This window comes from Equus quagga, chromosome 2 (genome assembly GCF_021613505.1).
Source record: "Equus quagga isolate Etosha38 chromosome 2, UCLA_HA_Equagga_1.0, whole genome shotgun sequence".
Classification (NCBI taxonomy): Eukaryota; Metazoa; Chordata; class Mammalia; order Perissodactyla; family Equidae; genus Equus; species Equus quagga.
The window spans coordinates 54,652,511-54,671,975 of NC_060268.1; the positions used below are offsets into that span (position 1 = coordinate 54,652,511).

General features: G+C 38.0%; 1 protein-coding gene across 7 annotated transcripts in view; it reads right to left on the minus strand.

The window, feature by feature from the left end:
- Window positions 1-13,873, minus strand: part of ICE2 (interactor of little elongation complex ELL subunit 2) — a 65,015-nt gene extending 51,142 nt beyond the window's left edge. For 5 of the 7 annotated variants that reach the window (XM_046653713.1, XM_046653715.1, XM_046653717.1 and 2 more), the window contains exons 1-5: window positions 13,755-13,873; window positions 12,698-12,823; window positions 10,824-10,928; window positions 4,674-4,935; window positions 3,583-3,702 (exon numbers count right to left, since the gene is read on the minus strand). In XM_046653713.1, the coding sequence (XP_046509669.1) occupies window positions 3,583-3,702; window positions 4,674-4,935; window positions 10,824-10,928; window positions 12,698-12,738 (528 nt within the window). In that variant the 5' untranslated portion in view covers window positions 12,739-12,823; window positions 13,755-13,873. Of the gene's footprint in view, window positions 1-3,582; window positions 3,703-4,673; window positions 4,936-10,823; window positions 10,929-12,697; window positions 12,824-12,928; window positions 13,048-13,754 lie in introns of those variants that run through there. The other 2 variants (XM_046653714.1, XM_046653718.1) reach the window with 2 other exon arrangements.
- Between the last annotated feature and the right edge of the window lie 5,592 nt (window positions 13,874-19,465).

The window sequence follows — 19,465 nt, forward strand, 5'->3', positions numbered from 1 at the left end:
CACATACAAAATAGAGGAAGATGAGCACAGATGTTAGTTAACTCAGGGACAATCTTCCTGCAGCAAAAAGAGGAAGATTGGCACAGATGTTAGCTCAGGGACAATCTTCCTTACAAAATAAAAAAGGGTAATTGTAGTGGACTAAAACCCATCAAATATGTTTAACTCCATGATTTAATAACAACATTTTTAAAAAAGAAAACACTGATCACCATTGGAGAATAAAAAGGAACCAATTAATTTTTTCAAAACTGATATATAAAGGGAAACAATCTAGCATTGTTTCTGCTACATGAACTGAGAAACCAAAGAGAAGATGAGGGAAAACATATCGTAATAAAATTATTCCAACTAACAAATAAAAATTAATGACGCAGTTAGAACCTTACAATTATGCAAACCCCAGCAAATGAATGGATCTAGGCACTGAGCATCAATAGCTACTAACATCACAAAAAAGAAACAACCAGGGGCCGGACTGGTGGCACAGCGGTTAAGTGCACACGTTCTACTTCAGCGGGCCGGGGTTTTCCAGTTCAGATCCTGGACGCAGACATGCCACCGCTTGGCAAGCCATGCTGTGGTAGGTGTCCCACATACAAAGGAGAGGAAGATGGGCACGGATGTTAGCTCAGGGCCAGTCTTCCTCAGCAAAAAGAGGAGGTGGCAGCAGATGTCAGCTCAGGGCTAATCTTTCTAAAAACCCCCCCAAAAAAAACACAAAAGAAAAGAAAAGAAACAACCAGACATTACGTGCCACATGATTAAAGAATACACTACGATCTGTGTGTTCAATTTCTCTGGCAAGACTAATTCTGATCAAGCTTCTGGACCTCACTGACAATTTGTAAGAAATACAGCTAAAAGAAGAACATGTTGAACATCACCATGAATATGCAATCATCAAAATCTAGGCTGTGGGAAACTCTACAAGTCAAATGACCGAGGTTCTTGAAGAGATAAACTTTAAAGAAAAGAAAGGGAGGAAGGAGGAATTTGTAGATTAAAAGAGACCGTTTTATCAAATAAAAGAAAAACCTTCCAACATATATAACCCATACAATTTTTGTATTTAGAATATATAAAGAACTTTCACATATCAATAACAAAAGACAGAAAATCCAGTAGAATAAAGGGCAAAACTTGAACAGTCAATTGACAAGAAATAACCAATAAACAAATGAAAGATGCACAGTGTTATTATATATATAGCACCATATCCTCTGGCTAAAACTAAAATGACTTGCATCAACTGTTGAGGATATGGAGCAATAAAACTCTCAAACCCTGCTGGCTGGAACGTAGAGTGCTATAACCACTTTGGAAAACAGTTTGACATTATCTACTAGTTTACGATATGCATACTCTATGGCCCAATGATTCCATTTCTAGGTATATACCCAGCAGAAATACATGCACATGTGCATCGAAAGACGTGAGAATTTTCATAGGAGCATCAGAATAGCCCCAAACTGGAAACAATCCAAATTTGGATCAACAGAATAAATTGCAGTTTATTCATATAATGTAATAATGTACAGAAATGAAAATGATGAACTACAACCACAGACATACACACAAATCTCACGAACATAATATTGAGTGAAAGAGGGAAGGACTCTGTTCACATAAAAGAACAAAATGACTCTGTTCACATAAAATTCAAAAGCAAGTAAAAGAGAGCTAGAAGAACTACCAGGAAGAAAGGCACGGAGATCATCAATGCCAAACTTGGGACAGCATTACTACTTCATACAGGAGCGAGACACAGGGGCTTCTGGGTTTTACTGGGAACGTTTTATTTCTTGACTTAGAGTCACATAGGTGTTCACTATTTAATTATTTGTGAAACTGTATATATTTGTTTCACATACTTTTCCATAGGTGCATTACATTTAATAATATAAACAAAGTTTTAAAACAGTAAAAAAAATTAGAAAAATATATCGCTGACTCTGGGGTGGAGATGTAAAATGTAAATTAGAGAAAATGTGCTGCCAAGTCAATCTGGCTAAAAAAAATGACTTAATGCTGATTATTAGCTGCCAAATACTGTACTTTGTTAGTAAGCTTTTTAAGATTCACTTAACAAATAATTACACTGAGCACTTGAGCACTTACTCCGTGCTAGGCATTGTTCTAGTCATTGGGAACACAGCAGTGCACAAAACAGTACTTACATATAGGCGTTGTGGAGAAAGACGATGAAAATAAAACATGGTAAAGGGGACACTGAGGGTGATGCAATTTTTTATAGGGTAATTAGGGGCATCCTAATTGATAGTTGGCATCTGAACAGAGAGAGACTTAAAGGCATCAAGGAACTAATCCATGTAGATATCTGGAGGACAGTTTGCCAGAAAGCTGGGAAAAGTCAAAGTCCTTAAGGCAGGATCACGCCTGGAGTATTCAAGAAACATAAAGAGGCCAGCAGGTGGGAGTGGAACAACTGAGAGGGAGATGTGTAGCAGAGACACAGGCGGGGGGGAGGCGGGGGTGGTGGGGAGGCCTGATCAGGGCACTACAGGACTTTGTAACGACTGTCTCTTCCTGAGTGAGATGAGGAGCCATTTGAAACCAGTGAAATGAGGGGAGGTGATTTATGTTTTAAAACCATCACTCTGGTCCTTTCAAAGGCACTATTAAAACAGGAACACCTACAGCTAGTTCCTTTTCCATATAGAAAAATATGACACTGAATTTTAGTATATCATATTTAGGTTCAGAGAAAATGGAATCTTTCCTTTTATTTAGAAGATTCATTCTTCTGGTTCATATTAACAAAATTTCACCTTAAAAAGTTTTTTTTTAAAAGGTCAAACTAATACTCTCTGCTGTCCCCCAAATTATAGTGACCAGTTTGCTTTTTTTTAATTTGTGGTAAAATACACAGAAAACTTACTATCTTAACCATTTTTTAAGCGCAGAGTTCAATAGTGTTAAATGTATCACATTGTTGTATACAGTGACTAGTTTTAAAGGCTTAAAAAAATTCAGACTGGCATCGGTGTTTGTAGATGAACTCTACTACAATAAAATATATTAATAACTACTATTTAAGTACGTACTCTAAATTTCTCCTAGGCCCACTAAATGACAGTAAAGTGATTTACATGCTTTGCTAATAAAGGTGCACGAAGAATTCAAGTATCAAAAAATGAACTCATAGTTGAAACTTATGATTTGGTGGCTGGTTACCATGAAGATAATGAATACAAATTTATGTGACTAAGGCCCATTCAGATTTTTAAGGACCAAGATAACCCCTTAAACACCCATTCTCTTGCAAGGAAAATCAGTGCATCAGATCAAACCACCCATGAGAGTAAAATAACTCAAATACAGTAGTTGGATCATTAAAAGAAAAAATCCAAATAGGGATATACTACAGTACCTGGTTTTTCAGGTGTTAGTGTTTCTATTATTTAAATACATGATGAACAAAAGACCTATAATTTTGTCTCCATAAATTGATAATATTGATATTTCCATATGCTGTTGGCAGGACCATCACACATTTTAAAATGCCGCTATTGCCTATTTCTTGGTAGTTTAAGTAAATGTGATTTTTTTGTGTTTTACCTCTGTGAAGAGACGAGCATCATCAGAAAGCATATTATAATCCTGTGCACATTTCTTTGCAGAATTCTGCAAAAACTTCAGGAATTCAGTAACTTCTTCATTCACATGTTTTTTCATATCCTGATTTTCAAAAAAGTAGACGTCTTGGAATAAGAAGCTTGGTTAAAAACAATCACTTCTCAATCATTGCTCTAATAAGGTGGACTTAAAGGATAATTAAACTAGCATATCCAAAGCAGAAAGCAAAAAGAAAAAATAAAAATATTATATAATGACAAACTTGTTATTAAAAACTCCACAAAAATGGAGAAGCAAATGACTAAAACATGCTTAGGAATTAATAAGCTTATTTTATAAAATGCTCTTAATTAATATTAAAAAGGACAAACACCCAAATGGAAAAATGAGTAAACAATATGAACAGGCAAGAAGAAATAAGAAATAGCTTATAAACACATGGAACATGTTTATTTTCATTAGTAATCACTGTAAATTAATGTACAACAAGGGATCACCATTTTTTCCACATCAAATTACAGGTAAAAAAGGGAATGTCTAGTATTAGGGAAGATCCTTGTTTTAAAAAACCCTTCATACAACAGTGGCACAAACAAACTGGTTTAAATGTTTTGCAGAACAATTTACCCATGAGCCACTATAGATCAAAGCCTTAAAAATACGTATAGTTTTTGATCTGACAAATATATTTTTAAGAATTTCTCTCAAGGAAACAATCATAAATATGAACAAAGAGTTTGCAACAAAGATGTTCAGCACACCATCATTTATATAATTGAGAATTTGGAAACTACTTAAAGTAATAATTAAAAATTTAAAATTGGTTCAACGAGCAATGTAAAGTTTTACTGCTAGTACTTAAGATGAACTGGAGTGAAATACGCTCAGAACTAGAGCAAGATGTCTGAACTACAATAGAACCAACAAAAGAATTAAAGCACCAATGCTCTGCGAATTAAACTCCTTAAATTTCTCATTTTCGTTAATGTGATTGCACCCAAAAGCATAAAAGCAGATTTAAAATATTCCCTAACTTAAATATTTTTATTGAAGCTAAAGAACAAAATACATACCAAGTACTGCAAGTAGTCATTTTTATTTATTCCAACAGCTTTGGAATTTGCAGGAATTTTTGCATATTTAACCAACAAGTCCACATAACTCCTCTGCTCTCTCTGTGAGAAACGAGAGAAACGAGGATAAGGAACTCTTGGTTTTGGGAGAAGGACCATTCCAACTGTGGTTTTAACTTTTTCCTTTGCTTGAGTTGCTGAACTAACTGCCGGCTCATTTTCTACAGAACTTGCTGAGGCATTCAAATTTTCTCCTATACGTCTGGAAAAAAAAATACAATTTACAAATATGTGCTTTTCGCATGAAGATTACTATCATGGAACGGCATGATTCTCAATCACCATGGAGAATACAGCATGATTAACACAGTAAATTCTGGATTATTATCTAACTCTGCCACCTGCATTTTGATGTTTAGCTATTTGGTGTAAATTAAGTATTCTGCAGGACAGGATCACATTACAAGCTTACCTTCAATTATCTGATGGAGAGGAAGAGGCATAATCCTTAGACAAGTTATTCAATTTGGAAGTTTTTTCTCTTTATGAAGAAGAGTAAATCATTCTTGCCAATTATGTATGCAGGTATTTCGTGTTTATATTTTATTACAATGCAAGTTGTTTTTTAATGCTTAAATTCTTCAGTAAGATATATCAGTTAACAGGGTGAACAGAAGCCACTAAGAGCAGGATATGATGGGGTCACTAACTTGAAATTCACAAATTCTCACTGAGATTCTAAATTTTCTAGTTTCCTCTACTTTAATTATGTCAAGAATTAAAAAGAAAATTCCAAAAGTGTGTGCCATGTTTTATGTAAGCAATAGTGGTTTAAGAAAAGTTGTACAATCCTCTATCACTCATGTACATGGCCGAGTCCAAGGAAACGTCTCTGTGTTTTGTATGGATACAAAAGGGAGATCTTAGCATACCTAAAATGAAATGCACTAGAGAAAGTAGTGAGTAGCTAGAGAACCTGTTACATATTTGTTTATGAAATGCTTCCCCTAAATTTTTTTAAAAATCACCTCTCCACCCTAATTAAAGTATAGGAATACAAATTTCTTATCTTGTTTATAATCTGTCTCTATTCCTGCTTTTCAGTTGTTGAAATCTACATTTTTAACAAGGGTGTTTTAAACTACATAGATACACACAAAAGTACATTTCTTTAGCCTCTACAACTCCAATTTCCACCACAGTAACTGTTCCCTATGATTTGATTCCAAATTAAATAACAATAACACAAGAGGAAGGGAAACTAATGAGAAGGATAGATTTCTGTTGATTCATTCTTCAATCTTAAGAAAAACAAGTATATGCATGAATTAATATTTACTGAGTGACTCATTAATATTTAATGAGTGACTACCATGTGCCAGCCTTATGCTGGGTACTGGAGACAGGACCAACATTGAGCATGATACAGTCTCTACTCTCTAGGACCTTATAATCAAGTGGATCAGAAAAATGAATGGAGAAAAAAGAAAAATAAATATGTACATCAATACAATGTGACTGCGGAAATCTCAGGTTTCTAAACTGAACATACTGAATAGGCGACTGAGGAGAATCCTAAGGACATGGAGATTAGGGATTAAGAGGGAGAAACGGGAGGGGAAAGAAATAAACAGAGCAGAGGTTCTCAATCATGACAGTATTAATTCCCTCAGGACACTCTGGAAGCCTGTGGGTGCATCTGGATTGTCACAAAAGATGGAGAGAATTAAGGACACTTAGAAGTGAGGAATACTAGATGCCTGCAATGTATGATTGTGTCCTGCACAACTTTCAAAAGTCCCTTCAGGCTTTCTCTTATCATATATAAGTAAGTCTGGTCTGCTATTACTTACCTTAAAAATATATTTTATTCTCTTTTATTTTTCTTATGATTTTTGTATGGTATAGTTTATCTTACTTCTCTTAAATCCAACCTTAATCTTATAGCTGGGGCATCTGACTACTTCATTATATCTTCTAAGGTAGTAGTATCTATGTATTTACACATTAAAATATATGTTATAAATTATTTTCCTTTTATTTCACGTTTATATAGCTAGGACATTATTTTTAAATATTAAGTCTGTAGTTATTATTATCTATGAATTTTCAATTCAGGCTAGTAAAGGAGGTCTTATTTTTATAAACATTTGTTAGGAAAAGTGGGAGGGTTTCGGCCTGAGAAGGTTGAGAATCACCAACCTAGAGCCATGTCTGGAGAAAGGGCGAGTTAGGCTCCTATCTAAAACTACCACTCATCTGTTTTAAATCAACTTTACAACACTAAAATAAATATGGTAAAAATTCTAAAATTCTTAGAAAAAGACTCAGGGCCCCCAAATAAAGCAAAATAGTCAAGAGAACCCTTTTAGAACTAAACTAAATGAATGGAAAACTAATCAAAAGAGCTGGTTAGTGAACGGGAAAAGAATTTTGGAAATTAAAATAAGGATGTTTAGATTAGTTCTGAAAATAATACAGGTAAAAGAAGACATACTTAGCTACTAAAGTTTCTCCAGTAACTGTATAAAAATAAGCATATTTTCGGTTAACAAAATGAATATTAACTGCTGATCTTGGGAGAAATGTATTACAGCAAATTGATTTCTCACTAAAAAATGTCTAGAGAGCTTTTCAAACCTAACAGTATTGTGTCTGCAACTCTTAACAATACTGCTTCACAGCTGTCTCTCTGAATATGAGAACACGTCTGTCCTTGTGGCACAAACTGGCAAATTTAATTAAGCTGCTGCAGCAACAAGATGCTGACTCAGATACGCCAGAGTAGGAATGTCAAGAAATTCTAGCAGTTTAAATTGGCTACATTCAGCAAAGAATAAAATGGCAGCACATCAAGATCATTTCCATGTGCAATGCTGTCAAAACCTTCATCAGGGTGCAAGCCAAGAGCATCTGATAGGGCTTCTCAATCCACCTTTACAGCATTATATTTTATTTCAGCTGATGGTTTGAAGTTTTCCCCCTTCATTTTGTCAACTACCCGTTCTCTTTTTTTACTTAAAGTTTCGATGAAAAAAGGACAGAATTCAAAACTTTTCGTTTCCTGTGGTTTAAGTCTACCGGCTCGGGTCGTTTCTTTAAGCAGCCTTTGGAAATGGGCTTCTAGAGTCTACCTGTACCTCCTGGATTTCATTCACTTTCTACATTAAACATGTTAAAATTTCACAATGTTTTTTTTGTATCGGAAGCTACTGTCCTCCTTGTTGACTTAAAACTCAGTTATAAATATCTACAATCAGAAACTTTAATTTAAAAGAAGGTAAACATTTACCTTTCAGTGGAGGGAGAAGGGTTGAATAAAAACTTCCTATTGCTGAAAGCTGCATAATTAGAGGTATCAATATTTTCCCAAATGTTAAAGAACACAAAAAATACAAAATTAGGGCTAATAAAAATGTTACATTCTTCCTAGTTTTTCCACCAAGAAAACAGTTGTAAATCAATATAGTCTGGAAAACCATTCTTTACTACAATAAAATTTAGTAAAACTTAAGCTAGCAAGAAAGACTAGAAACATAAGAAATCGATGCCTTGCATCTTTATTTTTTCTATACTACAAGGTAAATTATACTACTAAATTATTTTTTGCTATATAGAAATCTTAAGGAAAACAAGCATATTCAAAGAAAAAAAGACTAGGGATTAGGTATACCCAAGTGCCAGCAAGATGTCCTTTCTTGTACATAATCTATAACCTACACCGGGGGTGTGTTGAACAGACCTGCACTAGAAAAGAACCACTAAAATAATTAAGAAGCAGTGACAGGATGAAGAAGATTAATACAAGATTTTTTAGTCTGAAAAGATGAAGGCAGAGATAAAAGCTCATGAAACGGTGCGGAATTATTTTTAAAAAAGATAAAGATACATGTTCACTAAATCCCAGGCCACTACAACTGGTAGGCATTCTTTGACTCAAATAAACAAAGGCAATGCTTACTTTATTTAACTGATAATTAAGTTTTAAGAAATTAATTACCTCCAAGAAATGGTACCAAGTTGGATAACAGAAATAGCTTTTAAAAAATTTCCATAGATGCACATTCATAAATGATCTATGGTCTTAACTTTCTATAGCTGATATTAGCAAAGACATTATAATCATGCACTTTGGCAAGAAGAATGTTGCTCCTAAAATGACCTCTTTAAAACATTAATTTTTGAAATTGTCTCTTTAATACAACTTTGGCTTTCTTTTAAGTGAACCTATCTACTAATTTGATGGGATCAAAAAAGCACTTGTTTAAAGTTTTTTAATGGCAATCTGACAATACCTATCAGTAAAAAACACATATCCTCCTCTTATAGGAATTTATTCTACTTATACCAGTACATGTATAAAAAGGATGCTCATCGTAATAGTAAAGGAATGGAAACAACCTAAATGATTATCAGTGGGGCCAATTAATTGATTCCATAGACACATCCCCAAAGGTTTAGATTCAAAAGACTGGCTTGAGAGTGCAAAATCAGTACTTTAAAAAAGCTCCAGTCTGATGAGCCAGTATGGTAAGCCTGAAGATGAAGATGGCAAAAGAGCTGAGAAATACCATAGTCACCAGAAAACTATGAGAATGAGATATTGCCATAGAGAAGAGCTCACTGATGATCTTGAGAGGAGCAGTTTTAATAGACTAGTGAGGGTGGAAGCCAGATTAGAGTGGGATGTTCAGTGAAAGCAAGAGCAGTGGTATGTGCAGAGAGGGAAATTTTGTGGAGCGGTTTGGTGGGTTTTTTTTTTTGGTGACAAAGACTGGCCCTGAGCTAACATCTGTTGCCAATCTTCCTCTTTTTGCTTGAGGAAGATTGTTCCTGAACTAACATCTGTGCCAATTTTACTCCTGCCACTGCATGGCTTGAGTGGTGTGTAGGTCTGTGCCCAGGATCTGAACCTGCAAACCCCAGACCACTGAAGCAGAGCTCGCAAACTTAACCACTATGCCACCGGGCCAGCCCCAGGGAAGTTTTTTTAATCTTGTTTTTTCAATCCATTCTTCCAATCTATCTTTTGATTGGAGAGTTTAATCCATTTACAGTAATTATTGATAGGGAAGGACTTACTATTGCCATTTTGTTAATTGTTTTCTGTATGTGTTTTAGCTTTTTTGTTCTCCATTTCCTCCTAGCAAGTATATACAAGTCTTTAAAGAAGTTTAAGTACAAATGAGAGAAGAGGTAAGAAAGTAACCAGGAGGGAAAGTGGAGTCCAAGGGACTGAGTCAGGAAAAACTTGAGCACATTTAAATACTGATCAAGAGAAAAAGAAGATACAGGAGTAAGAGGGGATACTAATTGACAGAAAGGGTACTGAGAAGGAAAAGATGGGGTCCCATTTGATGCAGAGGCTGGAAATATGCAAAAGGAGTGGAGAAAGAATGAAAGTGGATGTTGAGCTCCCCTAAGGGTGCTCCCCAAATCTTCATTTGGAATATTCACACTTCTTTCTGGTAAACCCAATTACTTGGTTTCAAGATTCATCCACAATAGAGTGGAAACAGCCAATCACAAAGGAAAGAAGAGCTGTTATAGCAAGCAAGCAGTGGGAAGGGAAAATTATCACTAAATAGGCATTTTCACACCAGAGAGGAAAAAAAATCTCCGGGAATTTGGCAGTATCTATTAAAGTACAAAATTTATATACCACCTGACCAAAGATATGAATTTATCTTATAGCAATGATTACAAGAAATTCATCAATGTACTGTTTATAACTGCAAAAAAAGAACACAACATTTTGCAATATAGGACTAACTAAATGAATTAAAAGTTCATCTATATAATGAAGTAGTATGCAACCAGTAAGACGATTGTGCTATACGTAGAGGCATGGAAAGATACATGAAATACTACCTTAAATGAAAAAAAGCAAACCGAAAAACAGGTTTATAGTATTTATAGTATTCATAGTATGATCCCATCTTTATTTTAATATATATCTGTTTGTGTGTGGAGAAAGGTCTGAAAAGATATATACATATACACCAAAGAGTGGTTATCTTCAGGCATTGGGTTCTATTTTCTAATTTTTACATTTCTGTAATTTGAATATTTAATAGTAGATATAGATATAGAACTTCAACTATCAGAAAAAAACAAATATGGACATAAATAACCAAACAAACATATTACCTGTTAGATAAAATGCACAGTTCTTTTAAGCTTGGAGCCATGGAATGATCTTTATAATTTTCTCGAGAGAAAAATGTCTTAAGGCCATTTTTTGGGGAAACATCCCTGCGAAACAAAGTAATTTACTTGCATTTGATAACTCAAAATTTCAAGCTAGATTAAGCAGCATAATGGTACAACTGTAATTTCTAACTACATGTCCTCTACACCCCCTTTCCCAGACAATCACATTTTTAATAATTTTATGTACCAGATGTGTGAGTTTAGTGTTTTACTTCTTGGGTAGCTTTTAGCCCAAGCCCATTCTAACATTCTCCACTTCCACAATCAGCCTTGCTTTTTCCTTTAGAACCCAATCAAATGTGAGAGATACTCGAGAGTTAAAGATTGAACAGACTGAAATACAATAAAGGGTCTGTCGGGGCAGGGCTCACCTCAGGCTCTGTGGAATAACATTAAGATGTTTGACTGTTGAAAGAAAATGCTGCTCAACTTATTTTTGTTTCATGCACTATTGCGCCGGGCCAAAAGACACCACAAAGACTGAATATCCTACTTATTTTTGTTAACTTGGCAAATGTGATAAATGGTGTGCCTCTGCTAAAACCACTTCTAGGATCATATATGATTTTCCCTAACATCATAATTCATTTACAGACTAATATATTATAGTCAATGCTTTCCATATAGTAAGCATCCAAAAAGTGCTGGTTAAACGAAGGAATTAAAAAATTAAAACCACTGAGAACCATTCATCTAGGGAAGACAAAGATAAGTAGGATTCTGTGGAAAAGGATAGTTTTAAGGGCCACAATACTGTGCAAAGGCTCTAGACCACATCTGGTTTCACAATGTCAATGGTATATAAGAACATCTGTGCCGCATGGGAACATTCTTTATGGCAAGGAACATAAATGTGCATGCCTCTTAAAACTTACAACAGAACAATCTAATCAAATGGCAACTTCTGGCTGCCCCAATCCCCAGATGGGAAACTCTTAGCATATTTGCTCCATATCCATTTCTTACTGTTTTTAAAGGCCTTTATCCAAAAAACTATGATTATGGTATAAATGGTAAAATCATAATGTCTTACTTGCTATGCACCACTGTAGTTTCTTATTACTTGCTATGGTACTCTATCTGTGAGATCTCATTAAATTCTACGGTTTTTGCATATCATACTAAAACAAAGTCATGGGACTCAGGGACTGTGAGCTCCTGGTGGAAGGGACCATTGTCTGCAATAAACAAATACTTACCGAGCACATACTATTCTTTGAGTCACTTACTATTTTAATCATCTTTGTAATCTCTTCAGTACTAACTTTTGTATTCTCCTTGACTAGCTAAGAGTAGATGCTCAGTAAACGCTAAATTGATCTAAAGCAGCTCATGTATTAGTTAGATCTCTACAAAGCCACTATATTACTTAGTCCTCTATTTGTGTGTATGTAAGTTCTCATACACTTCTAAAATATAATCTATGCATTTACATTATCACTTGATACAGATTTCAATATAACAAAAGGAAACTTGTCTATTCTTAAAGAGGATCTTCTTATTACTGGCACAGAAATGGGCAAGGTTCCCAGACACAAGAAAATTCCAGCATCTCTCCTTCACTTAGAGACCAACAACAAATACATGATGGAGTTATAGCTGTTAGCAATGTGAGTGCTTAATTGTCATCTCCTTAGGGGAGGAAATGCAGGCAGCTGTAACTCAAAAGTGCTCAGTATGTGAAGATGAGAATGGGGTACGTTCTGAGCCACCTGTTTCCTCCAAATCTCTCCAGGCCAGAAACCTTTCCTAATCCAGCCACCAGCTCCCCTTCAGTTCTGTTTAGGGGATTACAAACAGATGTCACTCACCAGTTCAGCCTTGGTTCACCCATGGCCATCATGGAGCTCATATTCCTAGATTTCTGCTTCACTCTGGGTCAGAATTCTGCTGCCTGGCAGTGCAGGGTCCAGCGGAGGCAGGATTTTATCCCGAATCTACACTCAATTGAGGAAAAACAAAAGGTCAAGATCAAAAGCAGATGACTGGCTGGGCCAGATGCTGTTAACTCAGGTGAGGAGGAACCTGTTCCTGACACCTACCCTCAACCGACAGACAGCTAAAACAGAGGACAGCAGACCGATGCTTATTCCCAATGTTGATGTAGGATGAGTCCTTCTCCATTTACCTTACTCTAGGAATGTCACTCTGGGGACACTCTCTGAGAAAGAAGAGTCGCAGCATGATGGTGTTTTCGTTGCTTACATGCTAGATCACCTTATGGCATGGAGCTATATGTCTTACTGCAGCTCCCTCCGACCCCTTTACTGACAAAATAAATCTTGCCTCTGTTTTCCCAACCATACACTGTAAAGGGGCATATTTTGCCAAGCCACGCAGGACAAAAGCTCCCTGGATATCAAGACTCTTTCAAGGAGAACCTCTCTTCGGAGGAGGCTGAGGTCCAGGCAACATAAGTGACATTTCTCAGGATCACTTAGAGGAACTGCCAGGGCTACGAATCTAGCTTGCCCACTCCCTGTGTGGCGCTCTCCTGTCACCCGGGGCAGACTGATCAAAGCGGTAGGTGAGAAGCTACCAAATTTAGAAGTTGGGTCTCTCGGTACCCGACGGGCCCGACCGGCGCCCCCTTAACCCACCTCTCACACTTCACCCAGTGTGGGGCTGAGGAGGGAGAGCCGATGAAGGCAAAAGGCATGGCTGAGGGAGAGGGGACGAAAGGAGAAACAAGGTTCCAGGAAGGCAGGGAAAGGGGCGAGCACAGCCGGAGGAGGGGGTCGCGTCGGAGGGGCCCGGCCCGGCCGTGGGGCCGCCATGTTCCCTCCTCCCGCCCCGGTCCGAGCGCGCCCGCCCGCAGGGCAGCGCCCTCCTTTCGCGTCTCGGCTGCAAAGCAGCCTTTCTGCCCACCTCGTGGTCCGCCGGGCTCTGGCCCCAAGCACGAGCCCCACTCCATGCACACTCCATCCCACTCCTCTCACTGTCGCGCGCTCTAGCAAGGCCGTATTTAAAGAACGTGATCGCGCCGCCTCGGCCCTGCGTGATGACGTCACGAGCGACGCAGCGGGCGCGGCCAGTGCGACTTCAAAAGGCCGCTCCTCGATCGGGTTATTCCGTACAGTCCGGCTGGAAACTGCGAGAAGGGAATAGGGGTTGTGTGTTGTTCTAGAAAGTCCTCGACCTTGCAGGGGTGATAAATTGGAAGGAGGGCAGGCGGGGCGAGTACAATGCTGGAAAGACCCAAACACATTTGTTTGTGACCTTAGCCAAGTAAGTTAACTTTCCACCATGACATCGCATCAGTAAAAGGAGATATTAACTCTTGCTTAGTACGGTTTTTGAAAGGATTAAATGAAGTAAGGGATGAAGCTGTGCTCAGCACAGTGACTGGCACATAGTAGGGCCTCCACTCCAACCCATTTTAGATGTCAGTTTCCACCAGCGGCCATTCTGGCTCTCCACCAGTTTTATTCCCATTCGTTAAGGAAAGGTTTACTGAGGGTTTATAATTTGTGCTTGGAGCTGGGTACACGTAGGACTAAGACCAGATACTGGTTTTTCAAAGAGCTTTTGATCATTGGGAGTCTAAGACATTCACCTTAATTTATAAAACAAAATAGAGAGTGATAAGCTACATAAGAGAGGTTTCTGGAAAAGATTGTGTGAGTTTACAGAGGGAGGGAAATTACTAGTGAGAGGGACAGAAAGCAGCTTTGAATAGCTAAAGACATCTTTTGAGTACTTATATGTCAGCACATTGGACTTAACCTGCCCGCTTGTTTGAAGAACTTGAAGTATGTGAACGATGGGAAAGGGTATTCTAGACAGAGACCAGCACAAGGAGCTGCATAAACCTATTTCACGAGTAGAGTCCAGTTCGTATGCTAGCAGGAAAGCATGTTCTAAATTTTAGAATAATTTCTGATAGCGTTTAAAATTATGTTTACGTAAAAATTATGTTAAAAATCTCCCTTGAATAAAGGGACCCTTAGGTAGTTTGTTTTGCCTGGAATGCAAAGTCGATGAAAAGTAGTGGAGGAAAAGGGTTTGGAAAAATAGGTTGGGACCAGTCTAGAGAAGGCCTTATAAGCCAGACAGGATTTTGACTTATTGTATAAGAATTGGAATGCTGAGGGGAGAAAGGGACTTCTCTGTTATGTTACAGGAAAGTTTATCTGGCAAGGCATTGAATGAGTTGCAGGGAAGAGGCCAGTTAGGAGACAGTGCTTGTCACTGCTTGCACATCAACTGGTGTGATGCCTGGCACTGTGCAGTACTATTTCTTATTAGGTGAGTGCTGTTGACTGCCTGTGCTGGAACAGAGATGGATGTCAAGGCAGCGTAGGAGTTCGAGTGTTGAGCACTATCTCACAAAGCATGCAGTCAGAGAGAGGTGGGAGTCCTGTCCTTGTCTTCAGCAACTGCTCAAGAATTGTTCAAGCACTCATGCTGCTGGGATGCACCAGCCCATAGTAGTGTGGTATGGTAACATCACCAGACATGGCCTGGGTTGAGATTACAGATTATCATCAAATAGTATGTTCTGGTCTGATGTATCTGAGTTCTGGTGGTTGAAAGATAGCACACTGAGTCAGAATTTTTAGAGCCAGAAAAAACTTTGGAGGTTATCTAGTCCAACCCTCTTGTTTTCCTGATAAGGAAACGGAGGCCCAGATTGTTGTTACTTTGAACATTGCATGATCAGTGATAAAGCCAATACCAAAAATCAGATCTCTTAACTTTTGCCATTACAGTATGGTGAATATATGCATCCTTTCTTTATGCTTTGCTTTGTAAACCAGAAGCAGTTTAGTGAAAAGAACATGGATTTTTGGAGTCCGGCAGATACAGGTTTGTATCTCAGTTTTCCTGCTTACTGGCAAGTGATCCTAGAGATGTTGTGTCTCCTCTTTGGGCCTCAATTTCCTCACCAAGATAATCGAGACAGAATATCTCACCTACAGGATTGTTGTGAGGATTAGAAGTAATATGTAAAAAGTGCATTGTGGGGACAGCCCTGTGGCATAGTGGCTAAAATTCGGCGTGCTCTGCATTGGCAGCACGGGTTCATGGGTTTGGATCCCAGGTGTGGACCTACACCACTTGTCAGCCATGCTGTGGCCGCATCCCACAAACAAAGTAGAGGAAGGTTGGCACAGATGTTAGCTCAGGGCTAATCTTCCTTAAGCAAAAAAAAAAAAAAAAGGGATACACACACATTATAGATTCTATGGGAACACAATGAGGAAGGAACTCATTTTGACTGATACAAACTTTAAACAAAATTTAGACATCCCTTCAGAGAAGTTGTTTAGTTTACATTGGGTCTTGAAGAATGAGTAGGAGTTCACTGGGAAGAGAAGGGACTGTGGGTTTTCAGGGGTGAAAAAGCACAGATGTGTGAAACAGTGCTACAGTTCTGGGAAGGGGAAAAGCAACTGCATTGTTGTGTGGGAGACATGAAGGCCGTTGGACTGGAAAGGGGAGGAGGGACCGTAGAGGGCCTTCATGCCTTGCTGGAGAATTTGGAATTTGGACTTTATTCCCTGGGTGATGGGAAATCTGTGTGTGTGTGTGCGTGTGTGTTTAAAACAGCTTTATTCAGGTATAATCTACGTACCACAAAATTCACCCATTGTAGTTGTATTATTCACTGCTTTTTAGTACATGTACAGAGTTTTGGAACCATCAACACTACCAAGTTTTAGCAAATTTCCATTACCCTGAAAAACCCTTTGTGCCCACTTTCAGGTAATCTCTCTTCCCACCTCCAGCTCCAGGCAGACACGAATCTGCTCTCACGATATATAGCTTTGCCTTTTCTGGACAGTTCATATAGATGAAATCATACAATACATAGTCTTTTGCATCTGGATTCTTTCTTTTGGCAGAATAATTTTGAGCATCATCCATGCTGTAGCAGGTATTTATTGTTGTTTTGGCGCTGAATAGTAGCGCACTAATGGATATGCCCTATTTTGTTTATCTGTTTGACAGTTGATGGACATTAGATGGTTTACACTTTTTGACTATTATGAGTGATGTTGCTATGAACATTTGTATACAAGTCTTCATGGGAACTTTGTGTTTTCATTTCTCTTGGACAGATACCTGGGAGTGGAATTGTTGGGTTGTGTGGTAATTTATGTTTAACTTTATAGGATATTGCCAAACTGTTTTCCAAAGTGATTGTACCATTTTATTCTGTGGGTTTTTAAGCAGAAGAAAGATTCAGTTTTCCATTTCTGCTAAACTGAGAAACAAACTCAGAAGTTGAGTGGGAAGCCAGTTTCATTTTGAAAGAATGTATAACAGTAGATACTTATTTTGAATTTATAAAATGTTTCATTGGAACCAAAATTTTAAAAAGAAGTCTTAAAACTGTAACCCCCTGGCTAAGTTATCACTAGATGTGTATTTCTTCTTGTGGACCCAATCAAGACAGAGAAATGTGTGAGATCGTCTATTTTTTATCAGTACCAAGTCGTTTTCCTATCCCTCAGCTAATGAGGTTCCTTTGCTTGATTTAGGGTAAACTTGGCCTTGGAGAGTTTGTGGTGTGGTAACCCCTTCAGTCAGAGATTTGCTTCATGAATTTACAATCATCTATAAGGTCCTTTCAAAACGAGAATCCAGAAATAGCCCTCCATTGAAAGGGGTTTCAATCTAGTAATTGATTCAGAAATTATTGGGGGGAATTCTGTTACCAGGGGTGGTTTGTTCAAATCAGGCTTTTCAGCAATAAATGGTATTTCAAGTGGGGAGGGAATTATCATCACTCCTGAAAACCAGCAAAATACTCTGACGCAGGATATGCTGCATCAGAACAGAATGGCTAAAGTGTTCAAATTTTTCTACTCAGAAGATAATCTTTTCTAAACTATATTTTGTTATGTTCTGTATTGCGTAGTCCTTGGCCTAAAAAAAGACCCAGAAATAACTATTCATCCGAACGCTGTTTTTTTCTAGGGAGTGACTAACCATCTCACAGAGAGAGTTTGAGATAGTAAAGATAATTCCAAGCAGGATAATTAAACAATTATTTATATTTGTCGTTAGAATGTAGTGTCTATTTTATGGGAGGGATAAAGAAAGAATGGTAGAAGAGGTAGATGTGAGACTTGTTAGAAAGTTACTATCCTAATTAATTTGGGGTGAGCCTAACATTAAAATTTTTGTTCTCTAAGCACAGAACATTTAATAGTCCAAGCAACTTCTCCTCCACAAAGAGGAAGTCACTTTGGATTTAAAAATATTGTTTGGGAAGTCCAAGTGGGTAAACAACAAATGAATTGCTGAGACATGACTTTATTTCACTGGAGTCAATATTTCCCCTCCTGAGGAGAAGAAAAATCCAGAATCAAAGGAAATGCCGAAAGACTGGTTTGTTATCTCTTTCCAACATCAGAGATAAATGACTATAGGAAAAAACCAGGATTTTTCTCCAGCTCACAACTGATGTTACAGTGAAAGGATAGAGTGCCTGTTAATCTAGCAAGAGGCTTTAAGAAAAGTTGGGAGTCCATCACTGTGATTCTTCTGGGACTCAGGAGGGTTCTCTTGACAAAAATTCCTTCCTTACTCCCATGTTCTTGAAATCCCTAAAGCACAGAGACATCTTTTTATCCTTCCTGTCTCTGGTGACTTACGTGACGTTAACGGCCTGTTCTGGACTGTGGCTTTGAGCACTACTGGACCCCATCTTCAGTTTCTTGTTCAAAAGGGGAAGCCACCGTGCAGAGCTGCATCTCGGCACGTCAGCAGTTACTCTCCCCAGCACAGGAGCGTGGTCCTTTCACAGACCTGTCATGAGAAGCAGAGGCCTGCTCTGCACTGGCCCGTTTGATCCAAGTGCACACTGAAAGTGGAAGTCGAAGTGTGAAGGGCTAGACCTTTTGATCTTGCCTCATGAAACAAAGTTTCGTAGTAACGGTAGCAACCAAGACAAACCCATGGTCAGGTCTTACTGACTAGTCTATTACTTTTGCTTTCTCTCCAAGAGTTTATTAATAACCTGACACTTGTTCTCCTTTCTGATTCCCCCATGAGATCATTACAAACAGAACTGTCAGAAGTCCCTCTTAGACTCTCGTTTAAGTACCCTTCTTGAAGGGGAGCAAGCTAATCCACAATGGAGAGGTGAGTGTAAACCATTGTTTTTATCCGAAGGAGTTTAGCGTGGGTGTGGTCAAAGGCCAAGAGGTGACAGATTTCATAGTTCGAACTGAACTATTTCCATTAACTCCCAATTTCCCAAGATAGCGGAAGGTGGTGAATATTTATAATTATATAGAATTTGGCAGTCTACAAATATTTCACATGCACAGTCTCATTCTTCCTCTTCCTCAAGATAAGTTGGAAATAGAAGCAAGATTAGGGACTGTTTGTTACATGCTGCAACTTTGGGGGTCAATTCAAATTTACTTTGCAGAGTGCAAGGGATCCACAGGTATTATAGCACGTGTGGAGGAAAATGCCAACTCAGTTGCCTTTATTCTGACTTCAGAATATCTTATAATTTGAATGTCCTTGAAATTACTTTAAATATAATTTACGATGAGGTTTTGCAGTTAAAATAGTGTGACACTTAGCTGATGTTCAAGGTATTGGTTCAGTCCTAT